Here is a 19,335-nt window from a genome sequence, read left to right as displayed (position 1 = left end):
TATAGGTTTCAAGTGTACATGATCTGTATATTGCTTTGTGTGCCCCCATCCAAAGTCAGATCATCTTCTGTCACCATATATTTGGCCCCCTTTACTCCTTACTGCCTTCTCTCTTTTTCCTCTGGTCACCATCATACTGTCGTGTCTGTGAGTTTTGGTTTGCTTGTTTTTCTTGTTGGAAGTAAGTGAGTAAAAAAATGTATGAAGGAGTGCTTAAAGGAAATGTTTTAGTCCCTATTTCACGGTAGCGATGGACAGTTCATCTGTTACCGCACTGATCAGTTATCAGGCCTTTAAAATTGAGGGACAGCTTTCAGAGACATATTCAGTCTGTAGTAACCAGCAGCTAAGTTCAGCAGCAGCTGGGCTCGGATGGTCAAAAAGTAGTCAAATAGACACTTAGGAGAACAAAAGGGGAAATCAGTGGGAAAGAGTGGTCAGAACTGAGAGTGAGATCAGAGAATTAGCACTTTTTGTTAAGATTAAATAAAAGTACAGCAGTATTTTCACTGATCATATTTTCAGTGCTTCACCTTTAAGTTCCTTACTTCTGACATTTCTAACAACACAGCCCATTGCTTCAGTGCCGAGAGGCTCCTGCACAGCCTGCTCTGCTGATGGCTGTTTTCTTTCAAGGTCAATGCACTAACGCAACCTTCGACTTTGAGGTCAACAACTGTAGATCTTGTATGAAATACTGAAGAAATGTCTTAAATTGTGACATGCATGCATCACAAAATAGTTAACACTACTGAAGGAAAGCAGGTGATGTGATTTGTTTTGACTTTTTAGTTCTTTAATGCCCTGGAAGTCACTTTGACACATAAACGTGAAATGCGCAGTAGCTATAGATGTATTGCTAGGATCAGCTATAATGTGACAACAGAGCACAGGCATTTAAAAAAAAAAAAAAAAAGAGAGTAAAAAGGTATATTGTTTCTTAATAATTAGATTTTGCTTACTGCCTTACTTAACGTTACCAATCAGGAAAATAAAGTAGTTTCAAATATTTATGCAAAAACCGTTTAGGATATATTCCTAAAGGAATTTCAGTAATATTTTGTTAGCGGTTTTGCCCCCTTTAAATGAGGCTGGAGCTATACTTTCTACTTTTAAATTGAAGTATTTCCTTTAATTGACATGTAATATTATATTGGTTTTGGGTATATAGCATAATGAGTCAATATTTGCATATTTTATGAAATGACTACCACAAATCTAGTTGCTATCCGTCACCACACAGTTACACATTTTTCTTAAGATGAGAACTTTTAAGATCTACTCTCAGCAAATTTCAAATATACAATACAACATCATTAACTATAGTCCCCAGGCTGTCCATGACATCTGCATGACTTATTTTGTAAACGAAAATTTGTACCTTTTGACCACCTCAGTACAAACTTTTCTCTTAGTCTTTTGGTAAAAGAGTAGAAGTGATTTTTGTCCTGGTCTGAGACATGGCAGTCGATGAGGGTGCCTAGTGATGGATGCCTCCGAGGTAGTGATGAGCTGAACTGTGTGCCTCTGTCAGGCTGCTCCCTGAGGACAGAGGAGAGCCCTGCGGGAGGGACCCTGTCGCCCAGAGGAGCACAGAGCCTCTTATTTGTGTGCAAACTTACTCTGAGTTGAGAAGTTTAAATGCCCTAAGGAAAGGTTTTCATCCAACACACTAGCCCTTAAAACATAATTGTTTACGGGCATTTTTCCCCCCCTAAGTAAGAGCTCTTTTGCTGAGTGGCAAAAGTGTTCTCAGAACAAACAAACCTCTCAGCGCTGGCAGGTTCGGCCCATTTTGCTCTCCACCCTTCAGCTCCCTCCCCGGGGGTTGGAGACCTGATAGCCCAGCTGAAGTTCCAAGCTCCCTGTGGCCACGCTGCCCTTCGGTGGGGTGCCTGGTCATGCCAGGGGGGGGAAAAATGCAGGCCTAGGTGAAGTCATCCCAACAAAGGTTAATAGTTGGGTGGTGACACCGTCTCACACGACTGGACAGAAAATGCGGGGCAGCTGGGCCGAGCTTGCTCCCAGCTGCCTGTCACGGTGCTGGGAGTAAGAGGTGACCTATTTATTTTTAGAAGGGGACAGTCATCATAACTCAGCTCTTAGCTTCATTCAAGGCAGGCAGGCGCGTTGGAAGTTTGTAAACACCTACTTTCCGAGTAAGGGAGGAGTGCCTTTTTTTCCAAAAAGGAAAGAACTTGACTGCTGGGATTTTCCCTCCTGCGGGCGCGGTAGAGTGGGGAAGAAACGTTGGGCACGAAGGTGCTGCAGCCTTCTCCCCAGTCTTGGCATTTTTAAAGGGCAGACATGCCTGAAGGTGAGGACCTGGGACCAGACAAAAGGTAATTACATTATATGTTTACTTCTTCTTGAGTCTATTTCATGTGCTAGTTCTCTTTTAAAAACCCCAAAAAACAGTATGACTACTTTTAAATGAAAAAAAAATTGGAATGTAATCTCTTAACTCCAGGAAATAGAATTTTCTTTGGCATGAAAGAGACATAAAATTAACTTCATATGCCCTTAGACATATATGGAAATAAGTGTTTTTCTTCAATGAGTAAGTGATGGTATGAAAATTTAAAAAGCATTTCTTCCTACAATGTAAAGTCTGTTTGAATGTTTTGTTGTTTGATTTTTAACTTTAGATAATAGTTCTTGGAAATCTAAGCTAGTGGACATTTTATAAAATATTTGCATTTTAAAGACTTGTTGAATATTTATAAAGGTTAAGTATTAGACTAATATACCAGTTTTGATAATAGAACACTTAAAAAAAACACACACACAGTTCTTATCTTTTAAAAATGTAGTCAGTTGAAGCCCATATGCAGAACATTAATTGTATCAATGTTTTTATTAATATCTGGGTCTAAGAAGAGGGGAGAGAGATGGTAAAGAAAACAGGCAATTATTCCTACATCACATGTGACCCTATCGAAGGTCTCATTTTTAGCCCTATTGCTGTATTAACAATATTTATATGAATCAGTTTCCTTGGATTTCTAAATAGGGTCATGGAAATTCAGACATGAAAAAATAGAAAGAAAACAAAGCAGAAACAAACTCACAGATACAGAGAATAAACTGATGGTGGCCAAATGGGAGGGGGTTGGGAGGCTGGGTGGAAAAGGTGAAGGGCTTAAGAAGTGCAAATTGGCAGTTACAAAATAGTCACAAGATGTAAAGTACAGCCCTAGGGGATGTAGTCAGTCCATAGTATTGTGGTGACTAGGTATGGTGCCAGGTGGGTGCTGGACTTCTCGGGATGACCACTTCATAAGTTACATAAATGTCTAACCATCATGCTGTGTACCTGAAACTAATATAATATGGAATTCAATGGAAAAATAAATAAATTTAAAGCTGTTTAAAAAGGAAAAGGGGCTGTTGACAATGTTATTGTCAAAGAAGGTGGAAACTGGTAGCTCTGTATGAACAAGGGTGCCAGTATTTTTGTTGTTATTTTCTTTAAGGTAAGCCCTTTTCAGCCATGGGTATATGATGTAGGATGTATATGTTGCTTGTGTGTGTTGTGTGTGTGTGTGTGTGTGTGCTGATTATAATGGGTTGTCATTGTGTCCTTAAAAGCTACTTTTCTCTTTAGCTTTCTAGTTTTTATTTTCATCCAAATTTCTTTCCAGGACAACAAATGGGGACATTAGGTTGATATTTAATTGGATAATAAAACAACTTTCTATGTAAAATGAGACATGAAATCAAGTCCTTGAGGATAGCATTTATAAAAGTGCCTAGATTTAGGACAGGGACTAGCTAACTAGTTTAGAAAACATTTTCAGAGAAATATAAATGCCAGCCTTGGTTCTGAGATCATGGGCTTGCTCTACCTGTATTGTGTGTATCACCTCCCCCGCCCCCTCCCCATGATAGTCAACATTTCTGAAGGCAGCACTTTCTCTTTTTCTCTTAGCATCTTGCCATTCCAACCAACTCTCTGCATAGAAATTTGCATAGAATAGGCATTTTGAATAAATACCTGTTGAATGGGATTACTCATAGACCACTACAACAAATATCTAGGGTGCCTGATTATTTTAGACATTGAAGGGAGAGATTTGGCAGAAATGTAATAAGGGTTGCCTTAAGGAAGTGGAACATCATCACAATTAAATGATAATTAATTTGGATAATTAAAAATATTTTGAACTAATAGTATGTGATGTTTAACAACAAACATTGTTTTAGAAGAATTTGTTTTGCTGGTTACAAAGGATACACAGACAAGAGGGAGAAAAATCTAATTATTATTATTATTATTATTATTACCAAGGACTGATAATATTTTTGCTGAAAATGGGAAACTTCCTCTCACTCCTTTGAAGTAATATACTCCCACTTCCCACTGTTTTATTTTGATGAGCTACCTCCCTGCTCGGAACACTTTATGGTTTTCTAGACAATAAGCTCTGCTTTGTATATTTGTTTTCTCCCATCTATGCAGAAAGTTAGAAAGGGTACCCTGGACTGGGTGAACGTTGAGAACTGGGCTAGAAATAAAATGTTACTCTTGAGAGGGAATTTTACTCTTGCTAAATTTGAGATTAAGTGCCACTGGAAGACTCCTTGGATGCCACGGGTAAAAGAGAAATAACTATAAGTGGCCACACTTGCTATTAGGGCCTGCGAGTTGCAGGCCATGGTGGAGTCTCACCACAGCTTCTTCACGTTACCTCGGTCCCGTTTTGGACTTCAGTGACCTGAATTGCTCTGGAACTGTCAGGGAGCTGACTCTGATTGTAGTGCTTTCAGTAAGCGGGAACCAAATGACATGAAGCTTCATTGGTGTGCCGGGGGCACCCTGTGCCTGCCGCTCACGTGTGTCTGAGGGCATGCCTGCTGGGACCTCCTCCTTGTTAGCTTGTCCCCAGTGATAAACACTCCGGGGAACAACCTCCAAAGGCTCTGTCTGTCCCAGTTTCAAGGTCAGGGGATTCAGGGAGAGGATGTGAAAGAATGCCATTCTGTAGCAGACTAAGGAAGGCAGAAACCCAAGCAGGAAGCTGAAGAAGAAGGAAAAAAGTGAGGGCAGCACCTGGGGAAGCCCCCAGGATCAAGAAATACGAGGAAAATTAGACCCTGGCCAGAGGCCTGGCTCTACGAGGTCCCTTGTTCCATCGTATTTAGAGCTTCACTGTGGAGGCAGCGGTGCACACCCCGATGTGGTTAGTACTGGATGTGGTTGGTTAGTACCTGGATGTGGTTAGTACCTGGATGTGGTTGGTTAGTACCTGAATGTGGTTAGTACAAGGATATGGTTAGTATCTGGATGTGGTTAGTTAGTGTTTAGATGTGGTTAGTACCTGGATGTGGTTAGTACTTGGGTATGATTAGTACCTGGATGTGGTTAGTACCTGGATGTGGGTGGTTAGTACCTGAATGTGGTTAGTACATGGATATGGTTAGTATCTGGATGTGGTTGGTTAGTACCTGAATGTGGTTAGTACCTGGATGTGGTTGGTTAGTACCTGGATGTGCTTAGTACCTGGATGTGGTTAGTATTTGGGTATGGTTAGTACCTGGGTGTGGTTAGTACCAGGATGTGGTTAGTAACTGGGTGGAGGGATGTGGACAGGTGAAACATTCCCTATTCCAGCTGCCAGCAAAGGGGGATGGGCCCCAGCTACCACGACTGAGTTCTGAACGTGTCTTATAGAACGTGTCTTATATGACTTATAGAAGTCATCACATGCACACACTCTCTCTGTATGTGTTTATCAATTGTGGGATCTAAGCCAGTGGCTACACCAGGTGGAGGGTGTGGGGTTTGGCCCCTGTTTTCGTGGAGCATACAGTCTGAATGGGGGAGACAGACACTTAACGCGTTGAAAAATAAGGGCTACGATCTTTTCAAAGGGTACTGTGGGAGACTCCCTGGCGTGTGTGTGGTATGAAAGAGTAGTTTAGAGGCCTCTCTGAGGAGGTGCCCTGGATGCTGGGATGTGAGGAGCCGGCCATGAGAGGGTGTGAGGAGGGGGTGCTCTGGAAGAGGCCCCAGTGTCATGAGCTCAGACCCTGAGAAGGGGATAGATTGCCACCTGTAGGAACAGAAAGGCAGGCATGGAGACCCATGAGCAGGAAAAGGCCTGGCCGGGCCCATGGCATCTCATAGACCAGAGTGGGAGGGTAGATGCTAGTCAAGGTGGTGAGACGTCATTAGAGGGTTTGAAGGAAGGGGTTGGGGTGGGGCCACCTAAATCCTTCAGGGACATAATGAGGTTTTTGTGAGTCAGACCGAGAACTTGAGCACCATTGATAATTTCTCATGGAAACGTGGAATCTGAAGTGTAAAAGTGCTAAGTTTGGGAACATAACTAAGTCCACAGTTGGAAATTAGGTGGGTGTGCATTTCAGAAATCAGTACAAATTACGCATCAGGAAAATCTAAGCATTGAGGCTGAAAATCTAAGCATTATGTAAGGTCAAAGACAGTGCTGTTTGTTACAGAGTAGAGTGGGGTCACCCATTGGGTGACAGATAACTGGGTCCCCTGTATGGCCTTTATTTTTTTATTTTTATTTTTTATATATTTTATTGACTTTTACAGATAGGAAGGAAGAGGGATAGAGAGCTAGAAACGTCGATAAGAGAGAAACATCTACCAGTTGCCTCTTGCACACCCCCTACCAGGGATGTGCCCGCAGCCAAGGTACATGCCCTTGACTGGAATCAAACCCGGGACCCTTCAGTCCACAGGCTGATGCTCTATCCACTGAGCCAAACCGGTTTCGGCCCCTGTATGGCCATAGGTGCTTGGAATCATGACAGAAAGAGAACCATTTTATACAGCGAGTCTGACCATTGGGTGATCTGGGGGGTGGGCTTTCAGTATGTGACAGGCTCCAAATCGCCCTCCTGTTGTCTTTTTGGACAGGTTTCTCGGATTCATGGTGAAGGAGGGTGATTTGGAGTCTTCTAACCTTGGAACAGGGAAGGAGCACTGCTGGGTGCCCCTGGGAGGATCACAGAGAGCAGCTGGTCTTTAGATTGTTAAAGTACCTGCTTATGTTCTATGCTAATCTAATATTTAACCAATAAGTGGAATATCATAGAAAGGACAACATGCAGTTTTAGCGATTAAGAAGCAAAATATTGGCTGTCACTGTAGGATTCTCTAAAGCTTGGTTATTTGACTTTTCACATAACATAGTAAAAACATAAAACCTCTATTGGAAAAGGCCACTGAGCTTCTAAAGCTGTAATTCCACAGTAGTGATCTCATTTGCTCACAGATCTTTCTGCTCTGCTCTGGAGTGGCGAGCTTCCATCTGGGTTCTGATTATTCCAAGGGCCATTTTATTTAAGAAAACCAAAGCCCTTTGAAGGCGCATGGCCTAGTTAGTATTTGAAAATGGCATTAGCAGTTGCATTGAATTTTATTCTTGGAGGATTTAAAAGGAATTGACTTAAATATAGTTTTTAATCCAGATTTTTATAATTCAGGTTGGCCTGATGAGAGGCTTAATTTTACATTGTTGATAAAGCTTATCCTTTGTTGATACTATTTCTTTAAAAATATGAGACGAGGCTAAGAGAACCCTCACCAAGAAACCTGACCAGCACACCCCACTTCAAGCTTTAGGTGAGATGGGTTTCCATAAGCAAGCCTACTGCAGCTTTTGTATGTCTGAAAAAGTCCTTATGCTGCTGTTGGCTTGGAAGAAGGCACAGGGAGGTGAAGTTCACACAGCCATGGAGTGAAGGGCTTGCTCTTTGAAGGCAGGCGGCTGACTCCTGAGCCTGCGCAGTTAGACACATACATAGTCAGACGTACGGGGTGGGTCTGAGGCTCAGACAGGTCAGTATGGTTGGCACAAAGGAGAAAGGAGAGAGTGACTGACGGTGAGTGAGGTAGAAGAGAGGAGCTCGTGGTTGGGCCTTCTTGGTAGTGGTGTGCTGGTCTCTGGGGAGGGGAAGCCCTTATCTTCACTTTCATTGATTCCTTTTTGAGACACCCCCCAGGAGGTCGCTGAAAGTGGAGCTGGGAAAGGTGCACAGAACTGGTTCTGGAAAGCCTGTGGGGGTCAGCTCCAGCTCACCAAGGACTGTGCCTCCAGCTCACAAAGACTGTTCTTCGATACAAGCTAGCATTTCCTCCCAGCATTGCTACGGCTTCTTCATGGACATGCCCTGAGGGCATACGAGCCATTCAGGAAAGGCTTGTTGAAGGGACGAATGCCTTATTTTTCTTCCACCCTCCAGCACAGTCTTGGAAAATGTCTCTCAAGCATAGGAACTGTTTACCACTTTTGAAATCCCCTTTCGACCCAGCTGGGCTAATATTTGAAATTGATTAAGAACCCTACTCTGTCCTTGCTGCCGGAGGTTGTTAGTGTCCGATATCTTAATCTCCAGCAGCATGCTTCCCAAACCCTTGTGGCTCCCCAAACCCCTGTTCAAGCTGATTTCTAGTTTATAAAACAGGTGACTGGTTTTGGTCGTCTGTACAAGGTGATGGAGGTCTCTTTAGTTTCCAACACCAAAGGAGGCCTTTAGCTGGTGTGCATTGGGCCATGGGAAGAGCTGTCCCCGGCCTGTCCCAGAGCTGCCAACAGAAGCTGTCCGTAAGAGGAAAAGTCCATTGTGTGGGCTTTCCTTACTCCCAGCCCTTTGTCCCTTCATGGGCAACTTGGTGTCTACATCCATCCTGTTGTCTTGCTTCTTCTCACTGTGTAAATCTGGGTCCCACAGAAGGTATGTGAGCTCAAGGGCTTGCCCGAGGGGCAAATCTCATACACAATGTTGTTTTCCCACTGGAGAAATAAAATAGTACCTATAGGGAAAAATGAATATGAAGAAGAAAGGATCGCCCTGGCCACCGAAAGGTCTCTGGTTCATTCCTGGTCAGGGCACAATTCCCAGGTGCATGTGCAATTCCCAATCGGAGTGCATATGGGAGGCAACCAATCTATGGTCCTCTCTCACATCAATTTTTCTCTCCCCATCTCCCTTCCTCCCTCCCTCTCTCTCTCTCTCTCTCAAATAAATAAATAAATAAATAAATAAATAATTTAAAAAAAATAAGAAAAGATCAACTGGTATCTTACTGCCCTAAAATAATATTAATTTTCAAGTATTTCCTTGGACAGATGTTTTTTGACAAAGTTATAATAATTATATAAGATATATATATATATATATATATATATATATATATATATATATATATATATGGTTTTTTAAATCCTCACCTGAGGATATGGATATATATATATATATATATATATATATATATATAGAGAGAGAGAGAGAGAGAGAGAGAGAGAGAAAACATTGATGCTAGAGAGAAACATTGATCAGTTGCCTCCTATATATACACACACAACTGGGGATTGAAACTGCAACATTTTATTTATTTATTTATTTTTGTGTGTGTACAGGACATTGCATTAACCAGCTGAACCACCTGGCCAGGGTTGATGTATACAATTTTGTATGCTGCTTTATTTTTCTCTGGAGCATTTTCCAATGGCCTCTAACATTTGGAAGCATTTTTTAAACGTCTACAAAATATCCTACCCTTTGGGTTTTTCCATATATACTATTACTATGTTATTGAAAATGGTTTTGCCATATTGCCCAGCTGGCGTGGCTCAATGGTGACCAGGAGGTCACGGTTTGATTCCCAGTTCAGAGCACATGCCTGGGCTGCGGGTTCCATTCTCAGTGTAGGACATGCAAGAGGCAGCCAATCAGTAATTCTCTCTCATTATTAATTCAGTTTTATCTCTCTCTCCCTCTCTCTTCCTTTCTGAAACCTATCTATCTATCTATATGGTAATATATTTATGGTAAAACTTTCTACCTGGCTTCCTCTTCTAAAAAAATTACTGACCATATATAGTGACAGGAGAAGATTTGACTTTGGGTGCTGGGCACACAGTGCAATATGCAGATCTTATAACATAGAAACCCACACCTGAAACCTATGTGATCATGTTGATCAATGTCACACCAATCAATAATAAGAAAATATTGCTGACCAATGACATCTCTTCCTAATGGAGAAATGTATAGTTTCTTGATGAATATACTTACTTATATAGAATAACTTTCCATTTCTTTGAAGTTCACATCTTAAGGCATAAACACTTAACCTGTTTTATCCATTGTGTAGAGTGACTCTAGGCATGACCTTTGGAATTAAGCAAAGCTATTTCCAATCCTGGCTGCAGATCCCAGCCTCACCATTTACTAGCTGGTGACCTTGGGAAAGTTTCTTAATCTTGCATTTTGCTTACCAGTAAATGGGGTTAATAATACTTACTATATAGACTTATTTTATAGATTAAATATAGTAATCCACATTAAATATTTACTTTATTGGATACCTCATTTTAAGTCCTCAAAAAGTAGTTAATAGTAATAATATTTATGTAAGTTGTACATTGCCTTAAACACTACTCAATAGGTCACTTTGAGTGAAAAGACCTTACCATCTGTGGCCTAATCCTTGTGAACATCCTGATTATACATAATGTATGTGGAAGGTACTCTGTATGTACCATCCATTCTCTCTCACTAGATGGTGTTCTCAACTAGGGTCCACGCAGAATTGCCCAGTGCATGCTGGCTGGTCTGATCTGGATGGTCTGCGTGTTCTTCATGTTTGGAATATGGCCACGAGGGGCATGTGTTTGGTTCACATTGTTTTACCCTTCGTAGGACTGCTTTAACCCAGGTGAGCTTGAGTGTTGTGCCACAGACCCGTGTTAAGTGAATGTACCTCTTGTAGCCAGAAGTGAGGATGTCTGCCCAAAGTAGCTGACAGTGAACCAAGTAGCCACAGGAGGAAGTTCTGGTTCAGGGCATGTGTGTATCTCTTGTCCAGTTGGTTTGTTTTAATCTTACGAGCACTGTGAATCTTCTAAATGATCCTATTTCCATCTCTGATATAGTCACGGGGAGGTAAAATGGCAGCTCACTTCTAGCAAGTGTGTGGAATCTTTTGGAATGCATTTTTGTATACTCTTCTTCCCCTGGGTTATGTTCTTTCCCATCAGGCCCTTCAGCGCCATTCCCTGTGGGGCCACTCCCTCCCCCCATGCTGTAATAGCTGTGTGCTAAGGCGTCCAGTGAAGAGACCCAGTGGAGGGTGACAACCATCCCAGGTTCTGTCCCCAAGCTCTGGGTGGGCTGCATTTGCTGGATGAAGGTGCTCCATTTATGCAGGTGCACCTTGCAGGCCAACAGGCTCTGCTGCCTTCAGTGTTTATTTTATTCCTTGTTTTCTATGAACTTTTATAAGCCATCTACAGTTCTTTATGGAAGGGAATGAAGTAAAATAATTACCAGGAAGTAGCCTCGGCCACTCACAAGTTAAATATATACCTATGTGTGGAGAAACCGAAAATGAAGTCTTCCATTCACCTAGTTTCTAACTTCGGACAAGGGGACAGAAGCGATTCTGTTCTAGAGCAGGCCAGTTACGGTGAGATAGGGTGAGAGGAAGACAATGCTTGATGTTGTGCTTGAGAAGCATCAGTTACAATGCCCACAAGAAAGGCTGCTTTGAAAATCAGTAATTCCTTCAGCAGTCAGACTTCTCCTTCGGCTCAGACCCAGAGATTTCAGTTGTCTCTGGGGCTGGTTGGCCACTTTGCAGCCCAAACTCAGAGGAGGGACCTTCAGGCAGAAGTGAGTTAAAACTGTTTATGTTTCTTCAGCTGTTCTTGTGCAATCACCAGTAAACTCTGAATGGGAAAATAAAAATGACTTCCTGCAGGAATATTGGCTTCTGGGTCGTTGGCCGGAGTAATATGACCTCATCCAGCGTCTCCTCTGAGTTAGACACAGAAATGCAGAAATAGTTCCAACCCTGATCTGCTCTTACCTGTATTTCTTCTGATTTTTCTCTGATGCTCCCATTCATCTGTCCTAACCTCTTTGTTCCTCCTGTACCTGCACACCACGGACTTCCTGTACCTGCTGTCTGTGAATCCATATTGACAAAGGCTGGAGGCAAAGCCTAGATGTAGTAATGCATGGCAGTCCATCTAGGTCACAAAGTGTCCTGATGCAGAAATTGGGAAACAGCGGGAGGGGCCCAGCTGTCCCTGGGAGACACACAAGCTTAGTGGTGGTCAAGAGGGCAGTGTTATTGCCCGTCTTAAGAAGAGGCTCCTGTCTGTCTGCCAGGCCCCTCCACCTCCCTGGCTATAGCCTCATTTTTTGCAGGATCTGCCTGCCCTGGGCCTGATTTGTCACCCTGCTGGGTAAATGCCACCTCGGGCTCTTAAGGATATTGCTGTGTAGTTTCGGCAATTTCTGGGGAGGAATCCAGATTCTGGGTTCTTGTGAATGCACATGTGGGAAGAGGTGAGGGAAAGGCTCGAACCACCAAAAGCCCCCTCTCCATGATGACTGATGTATGAGGGGTGCTGTGTTTCAAGGGTGGAGGCTGGTGCTCAGACACCCACATGGGGTGGTGCCTAAGGAGGAGGGAGTGTCGCGCAGTAATTACCGCCATGATGTGGCCTCTGGCTGGCTGTCAACAGAACAAGCAGCTGAGCACAAACACTGTTCTGCTCGGTGACTCAGGAAGTGACATCCCAGGGTGCTGTTCTAGTTGAACTACAGGCAAGTGCTTTATTGTGAGAAGAAAACAAACCCATCTATTACCTTCAAATTATGCCTATAAAAATTAAACGTATAAATTCCATCTTGAGACAAGGTGAGGAGATTACAAAGGTGTTTGTATGTTTTGGAAATTACTATAGTCTATGTCTTTAAGAGTGTTCTGGGCAGGACCACAAATTACGTGGCATTTGAATGTTTAGACGTGGCTCTTTTTTTCTAAGAAGTTAACACAAATGTTTCTGGAATAGCTTGTAATGTGAGTGGTGGATAACTTTCCTTCCAAAGGAATTAAACTGAACATGAATTCTAAATAGCTATAATTTCTCATAGTCTTCAAAATGTGGAAGACTTTCGTTTAGAACTATATTTGTTTTGCAAAGGGAGGCTTTGAGGTGTGGACTTCGTTATAAAAGGAACACATACGTAGATTAGTTATAAACCTAGAGTGAATCCACTTGCTTGCTGAAACAAGAAGAGATTTGCTCAGCAAACTAAAATACAACAGGCATTGACGTAGACGATAAAGGAAGTAGCTGATAATCTGATAATCCCTTTTTTTGGGCACAGCACAGGGGAAAATGGGAAGCGGTTGTGTTCCATAAGTCAGGTGTGACGGTTTGATGGCAAATGGCTTCATTCTTTTGTGCCAACTCCTGTAAACTGGAAATGGCGCCTGGGGTTCTGATAAGGATTATGTATGAGGCCTCTTTGAGAAGGTTCTGGAAAGAATGTGATGACAAATTAGTGTGACCTGGCATGCTTGGAGATGGTTATGTGAGTGAATCACACTGTGCCAAGGTGAGGATGGAGGTTGGGGGTGGGGAGCAGTGGGAGAAGAATCTGTTGTCTTATTTTGAAGGACCCTAAAAGTTTTCAAGGATATCAATGGCACATTGACTCCTTCCAACGCCATTAATTACCAGTATCCTGAAGCTTGAGAGGGTAGAAACTTCACGTAGGGAAAATCTGAAGGTTAGATGCCTTTTTGCTAGATCCTGGATAAACTTCTAGGGCAAGGATTGTTTTAAGAGCAGAAGGAAACCTTTCTCCTTGTACTACTTTACAAGTCAAAGCTGGCATTTAACATTTTCACCAGTGATCTGGCAAGAAGTTGTGTGCTTGTGTTTCATTTATTCTTAGCAGTAGGACTGTTTTTTCAGCCCACACTGTTAAACAGGCGTGGGAGGTTGATGGGCTGGGGCTGGAAAGATCTGAAAAGGTCTGATCGGTTCTACCCCATCTTGTCTGTGTCTGCTTTCTCACCCGGAAAATGGGGGCATTTGCCCACGTGGTCAGTTTGTAGTGAGGATTACAGATACTACAGTGAAGCTCCTAATATAGTTCCCAGCACTGAGTATATACACAATACATGGGAGGTGTATATAGGAGAAACTCTTTGAAAGGTTCTCAGTCAGCCTGTTGGGATAATATCTCCATCACTGCTGTACAGGACATGACTGAAGCCCATGAAACCCTGAACCTAGCAGACCAGTGCAGCCTGGAGGCCAAATCCAGCCTTCAGCCTGTTTTTGAAAATTAAATTTTATTGGAACACAGCTGTGCTCTTTCATTTGCATATTGCCTGTGGCTGCCCTTGTGCTGAAATGGCACAGTTGGGTACAGACTGGATGGTCAACACAGCCAAAAATATTTGCTATCTGGCCCTTTCCAGGAAGTGTTTGTCTACCCTGACTCTAGTATATATCTGCTTCCATATTTGAGTTGTGTGCTTACCAAGTCATATTTATTCACAAATCTCATTATGTCTATTGTTGTTGCTATTATAATTGCATCATTCTAATTATAAATTATGTAAACTGCTGAAATAGGAGATCAAAAAGAGAATTGTTGTGGGAGATTCTGCTGTTTGTTCCCAAATACCCACCTTCTCTACCTTTGATAATAGAATCTCAAGTTTCGGCTGGATGATGGCCACTGGTAATTGATTTACATTTCCTAGGATCTCTTGCAGCTAGGCCATGTGACTGTGTTCCAGCCAGTGGGAAGTAGGCTAAAGCTTTGCATGCAACTTACAGGCTATGACTCTCAGGGAAACCAGAGTGCCCTCCTGATCCCTTTTCCCCTTCCTGCTGGCTGTGACCGAGGATGGGGTGGCAGAAGCTGAGTAACTATCTTGCACTATGGGATGGAAGTATGATGGCGAGGGTATCCGGGCAACAAATAAAATCAGCCTGGATCTCCAACATTATGGAGTGCCCATATAGCCCAGGACTACTCTGCTCTACTGTAGATGAGAGAAAAATGAAGTGGCGTCTTGTTAAAACATTGCCACTTTGACATTTAAAACAATAGGTCAACTTCTATCTTAGTACATAACAGCTGTTGACCTCTATGAAAACTAATTGAATGCATTGGAGAGAGCCAGTAATGCCAAGTTGTTAATAAATCTTGCTTTTTTTAAAAAAAAAACAAAGTGGACAAAACAACTAAAAAGGTTGGTGGAGGGGTGAATGTAAGAATGATTCTTTATGTGTTTTGTTTGACTTATTCAATTCTCTTTAAATAAACTAGAGAGCATAGATAATTCATGGGTGGGGGTTATTGTTTATTTTATGCAACACCAGCAATCTCTGTTTCCACACCCTAAATCAGTTGGCGATTTTATAACTCCCACTGCACATATACGTAAGGTAACATTTATTGGATTGAGTTGAATGCCCAGTTTTTTGTTAGTCCCCAGTCAGCATTCAGGTTATTCCTCAAATATAAGAATATTCACAGTTATTCCTTGTTAATACAGTTTGGAATTAATGGATAATCTGAATATCCTAGATAAAAGAAGGGAGAAATGATCTAATATTGGAAAAGCAGCTTAAAATTGACCATTGTTGGCAATGTATAAGGATACGGTAGCCTTTTTAAACCACATGGTGAAAATCTGAAAAGGGGGGATTTAACTACTCCCAGGTAATTAGGCCCTGACACTCAGCAACCTCCCTGTTTTTGGTAAAGTGATCTTTGTATTCTAACCCCCATCTCTGGAATCTCCAGCTCATGTTTCCAGTGAAATCATAGGTCCCGACTTTGTCCCAATTTAGAATTTGTAGTTGCATGTTTTGCTGAAAGGGAACAATACAATGAAGGTTGTATCCTTGAGACCACCCTCACAGATCAAGCTGACCGAGCCAAGAAGGGGCAGCAGGACACCTGATCTGGCCTTGCAGTCACCAGGCCTGGAAATCAGCAGTCCATTGTAAAGGAAAGACGAAATCCTTATATGGTTCTGCGTTTGCTACAGGACTGCGAGCCTTGGCATGACCTGGGTTTGATACTTTACATTTTTAATACTCTCACAGCCTCAGAAAATGGAAGTTCCTGGGCGTTTCTCCTCTTATTGGGAAGCCCATTTGTGGGGAACCTCTGTCAGTCTGACACCTGGCCATCAGGACTTGAAGTGTCACCTTACTGTCTAAGGTTCTCTTTTCCATCAGTACCCCTGGGATGTTTTAAGGGACATTGCTAGCTTTAGATATTTCTCTTTTAAATGAATATCAATTTCTCAATCCATTCTTTATATGAGAAAGTAAATGTGGTTTATTTCATAAAAGGAAAGGGCTTAGTGTTTTTCCTAAATTCAGCTTTTTAAGCAAGCATGTGAATGGATTACCGATGACAAAATCCTTGAGTAGAAGGTGTTGAGTAGCCCATCCAGCAGTATGCAACCTGGGGCCCACAGACGCTCTGGTTTGCTGAGATATTTCAAAGGGTGGGTGGCATGATTCAGAAATGGTCACTGTCCAGTCTGGCCCTGCTCCTTATTGTGCAGACCTGGAAACCCAATGTTCTCCTGGGGACCAGAAGGAGCTCTGAATGGACTGACGTCTTTGGTCACGGGGCTGCTCCTCTGCATATTATTATATCCTCACATTCTTTAGCATAATTTGTTAAAAGAACATTACTTGTTTTTGCTCTTATAATTCTAAAGAGTCCATTCATGACAGAATGCACAGAGTTGATTCATTCCTGACCTCTTTGGTTACCTATTCAAAGTGAACTTGATTTTTAAGTGAACCTAATTATACTTTGCGCCTGGGGTGCTTGCTGGCTGTGGGATGGACAGGGATCATTTAAACCATGTTAGAAGTGGGTAGTTTAGTTAAAGACTACGTAGATTTGAAGGTATAAGGCTTTTGTTTATGACGAGAAGCAATGGCATATATCTAACTTTAAAAAATTGCTTTTATAATAAAGAATCCAATATTTTTTCCATTTCCTGAAAATGCATTATGCTTACACGAGCTAGAAAAAAACCCCCAGAGAAATATGCATAATGGGTTGGGTTCTGATCAAAATATACCTCTTAAGCATAGAATGTACTGGAAGATAATGATTAAAGGATGTGCCTTTGTCTTTCATTGTGTGTTTGTTTAAAATAGTCATTGTGTTGCTTACTAGTAGGTGCTTTTCTTTGGCCTTGTGGCTCCGTGGTTCCGTTTTGGTTGTTCTCCGTTCCCTGAAGACTCACGTAGGGTTGTGAGCTCCCCCCAAGTAGCTCAGGATAATTTACCACCACTTAATTGATCTACTTATCGGGGTGGAGACACCCTTAGAATGTCCAGGCCCAGGTAAAACACTATTTTGCAGTAGTTTTGTCTTTGTGGTTCTGGATGGTTCTCTTCTAGGAAAACTAAATGAGGTTGATCAAAAAGCTGTTTCATCTCACCAGAGGATCTCACCAAGTCTGTTTCATGCAGCTGAATTATAGAGCACAAGCAGAAAATGAAGCAATAATAAACTGTGTCATAAACAAAAAGACATTTAAATTTTTACTAACTAGCAAGTCTAGTAAACAATGACCGAGGTGAAAGGAGTAAGGGATATGGAGTTAACATTGTGCCCAAGGGAGGTGGTAGGTGTGAACAACATGCATTGCTTTCCTGTGATATCTGATTTAGTGAAGGTGACTTCCAAGAAACTGCTAGAATATTGGGCAATAGAATTTTGGGCAAGCAGGTCTCTGGTATGTCCAATATTGGCAGTTTTCTCACACATAAAGCACATCTGGCAGCTGTTAGGTTAAAGCACACTAACAGGGACTTGGGCTCTAGAGGCAGAGAGGAATACCTGCCACAGGTAAGAGTGGAGGAGCTGAAGATGGGCAGACTCTCAACTGGCACAACAGTGAGCCAAGATCATTCAGGTCGCATTTATGTCCACTGAATGGCATTCATTGCACCAAGGAATAGTAATTTTTGTGCCCTCTCTGAAGCAAGGCATACTAACTTTGAAGAATAAGGTTTTCTGAGAAAATCAGTAATGTGAACAGAAATGAAATGTTGGAGGAGCTTTAAGTGTTTTCAAAAACTCTTAATCTCCAGATATAAAACACACAATGACTGTTACCATGGTGATTAGAAATGCATTGAAGTCCAGTAGCTGATTCCTTTTCAGTTCATTATTAGACACATTCCTGTTTTCATTCTGTGAATATGACAAAGTGGGGGAAATGCATTTCTATAGAAATTCTAAATCCAACAGGCTGTATTAATTTTCTATAATTTTATTTTTCTAAAGAACCTATTACTAGGAGAAATAACTTCTTTTGAAATTTGACCTCACTCTATAGTAATATCAACCTCTGCACACCTTCCCTAAGCAAGACTTCACAGTCACACATTTCACAGACCTGCATCCATTTCTACCCAGACTGTCATATATCCCTTTCTCATTTGTGCCCTCCACACCCCCAGATACATACGCATCATCCCTGCATGCTGTTATGGAGTATTGTGTTGTAGTAATTTACCACTAACACGCAACATCCACACAATAGCTTTTTCTTAAAATCTGCTTTTGATTGCGAGTTTGAGAAGCATTGACTTGTCCTAAGGAGATTCTAATTTCTTTTGACTGAAAAGGATCATCCTCTTGGTAAGGTGTGTTCCTTTAAATGCCACATTCCATGGCTGGCTTGAAAAAGGAAGAAAAATGAGAGATGCATTCTTAAAAGAACTAAAGTGGGAATGTAGCCTATAATTGAACAGTCCAACATCTTGAATAACTACCTCAATAACAGATGGTCACTGACTCTATATCTGCCATATTCCAGGGCATCCTCTTAACAACAAAGACTGGTGACAGTCTTCAGACAAAAGACATTTAAATAGACATTTATAATAAAAACACTTTGGAGGAACTTGACCATTCAGTCTCTGGGTTGTATGTACCATTACAAACCCGTGAAATAGGTAAGGTCTCTGAGAAACAAAATTAGGAGCCTTATTGTTGATGAAATTTACTCTGTAAGAAATATGCCCTTTAGTATTGTCACAGAAGTGTGTGTTTCACATAACTAGGCCAAACGTGTGAAAAGGGGACAATTACTTTTGACTCCATTTACAGTAAATCCTGGAATGCACTTCATTGGAAATTGTGGTCCCAAAGTAGAATGCAAAGAAAGGCTTATGTCCAAATGAGTCAACTTGCTTCACAATAATAATATCTGATTTCCTGGAGAAATGTTTCCTGACTCTCAGATATTATCCGTCCTTCAGGGATAAGGTAGAAACCTTTTCTTCCTTCGGGGAGAGGGATTGAAGCAAATCTTGGCATTCACAAACGAAAGGGTGTTTAATCTGCAGGTCAAGTGGGCGCTTGTTCTGAGCTAGTAATGGAATTTAAATTGTCCTTGCCCTGGCTTTATGACAGTCTAGTTGTTAAAAAGTTAACAAAACTGAAAAGTCTGGAAAATAACTTCTAACTGGCATCTGTTCATAG

The 19,335-nt window shown here is 41.8% G+C and overlaps 1 protein-coding gene across 4 annotated transcripts in view; it reads left to right on the top strand.

The window, feature by feature from the left end:
• Positions 1–19,335, top strand: part of RETREG1 (reticulophagy regulator 1) — a 97,170-nt gene that overhangs the window by 57,808 nt on the left and 20,027 nt on the right. The window contains exon 1 of one of the 4 annotated variants that reach the window (XM_084881647.1): positions 1,818–2,342. The exons of 2 other annotated variants lie outside the window; for them this stretch is intronic. In XM_084881647.1, the coding sequence (XP_084737773.1) occupies positions 2,308–2,342 (35 nt within the window). In that variant the 5' untranslated portion in view covers positions 1,818–2,307. Of the gene's footprint in view, positions 1–1,817; positions 2,343–19,335 lie in introns of those variants that run through there. One more of the 4 variants, XM_084881648.1, reaches the window with a different exon arrangement.

This window comes from Pipistrellus hanaki, assembly GCF_964339955.1.
Source record: "Pipistrellus hanaki genome assembly, chromosome: 4".
NCBI classification, from domain to species: Eukaryota; Metazoa; Chordata; class Mammalia; order Chiroptera; family Vespertilionidae; genus Pipistrellus; species Pipistrellus hanaki.
The sequence above is the reverse complement of the archived record's forward strand: the minus strand, read 5'-3'. Positions and strand labels throughout refer to the sequence as shown.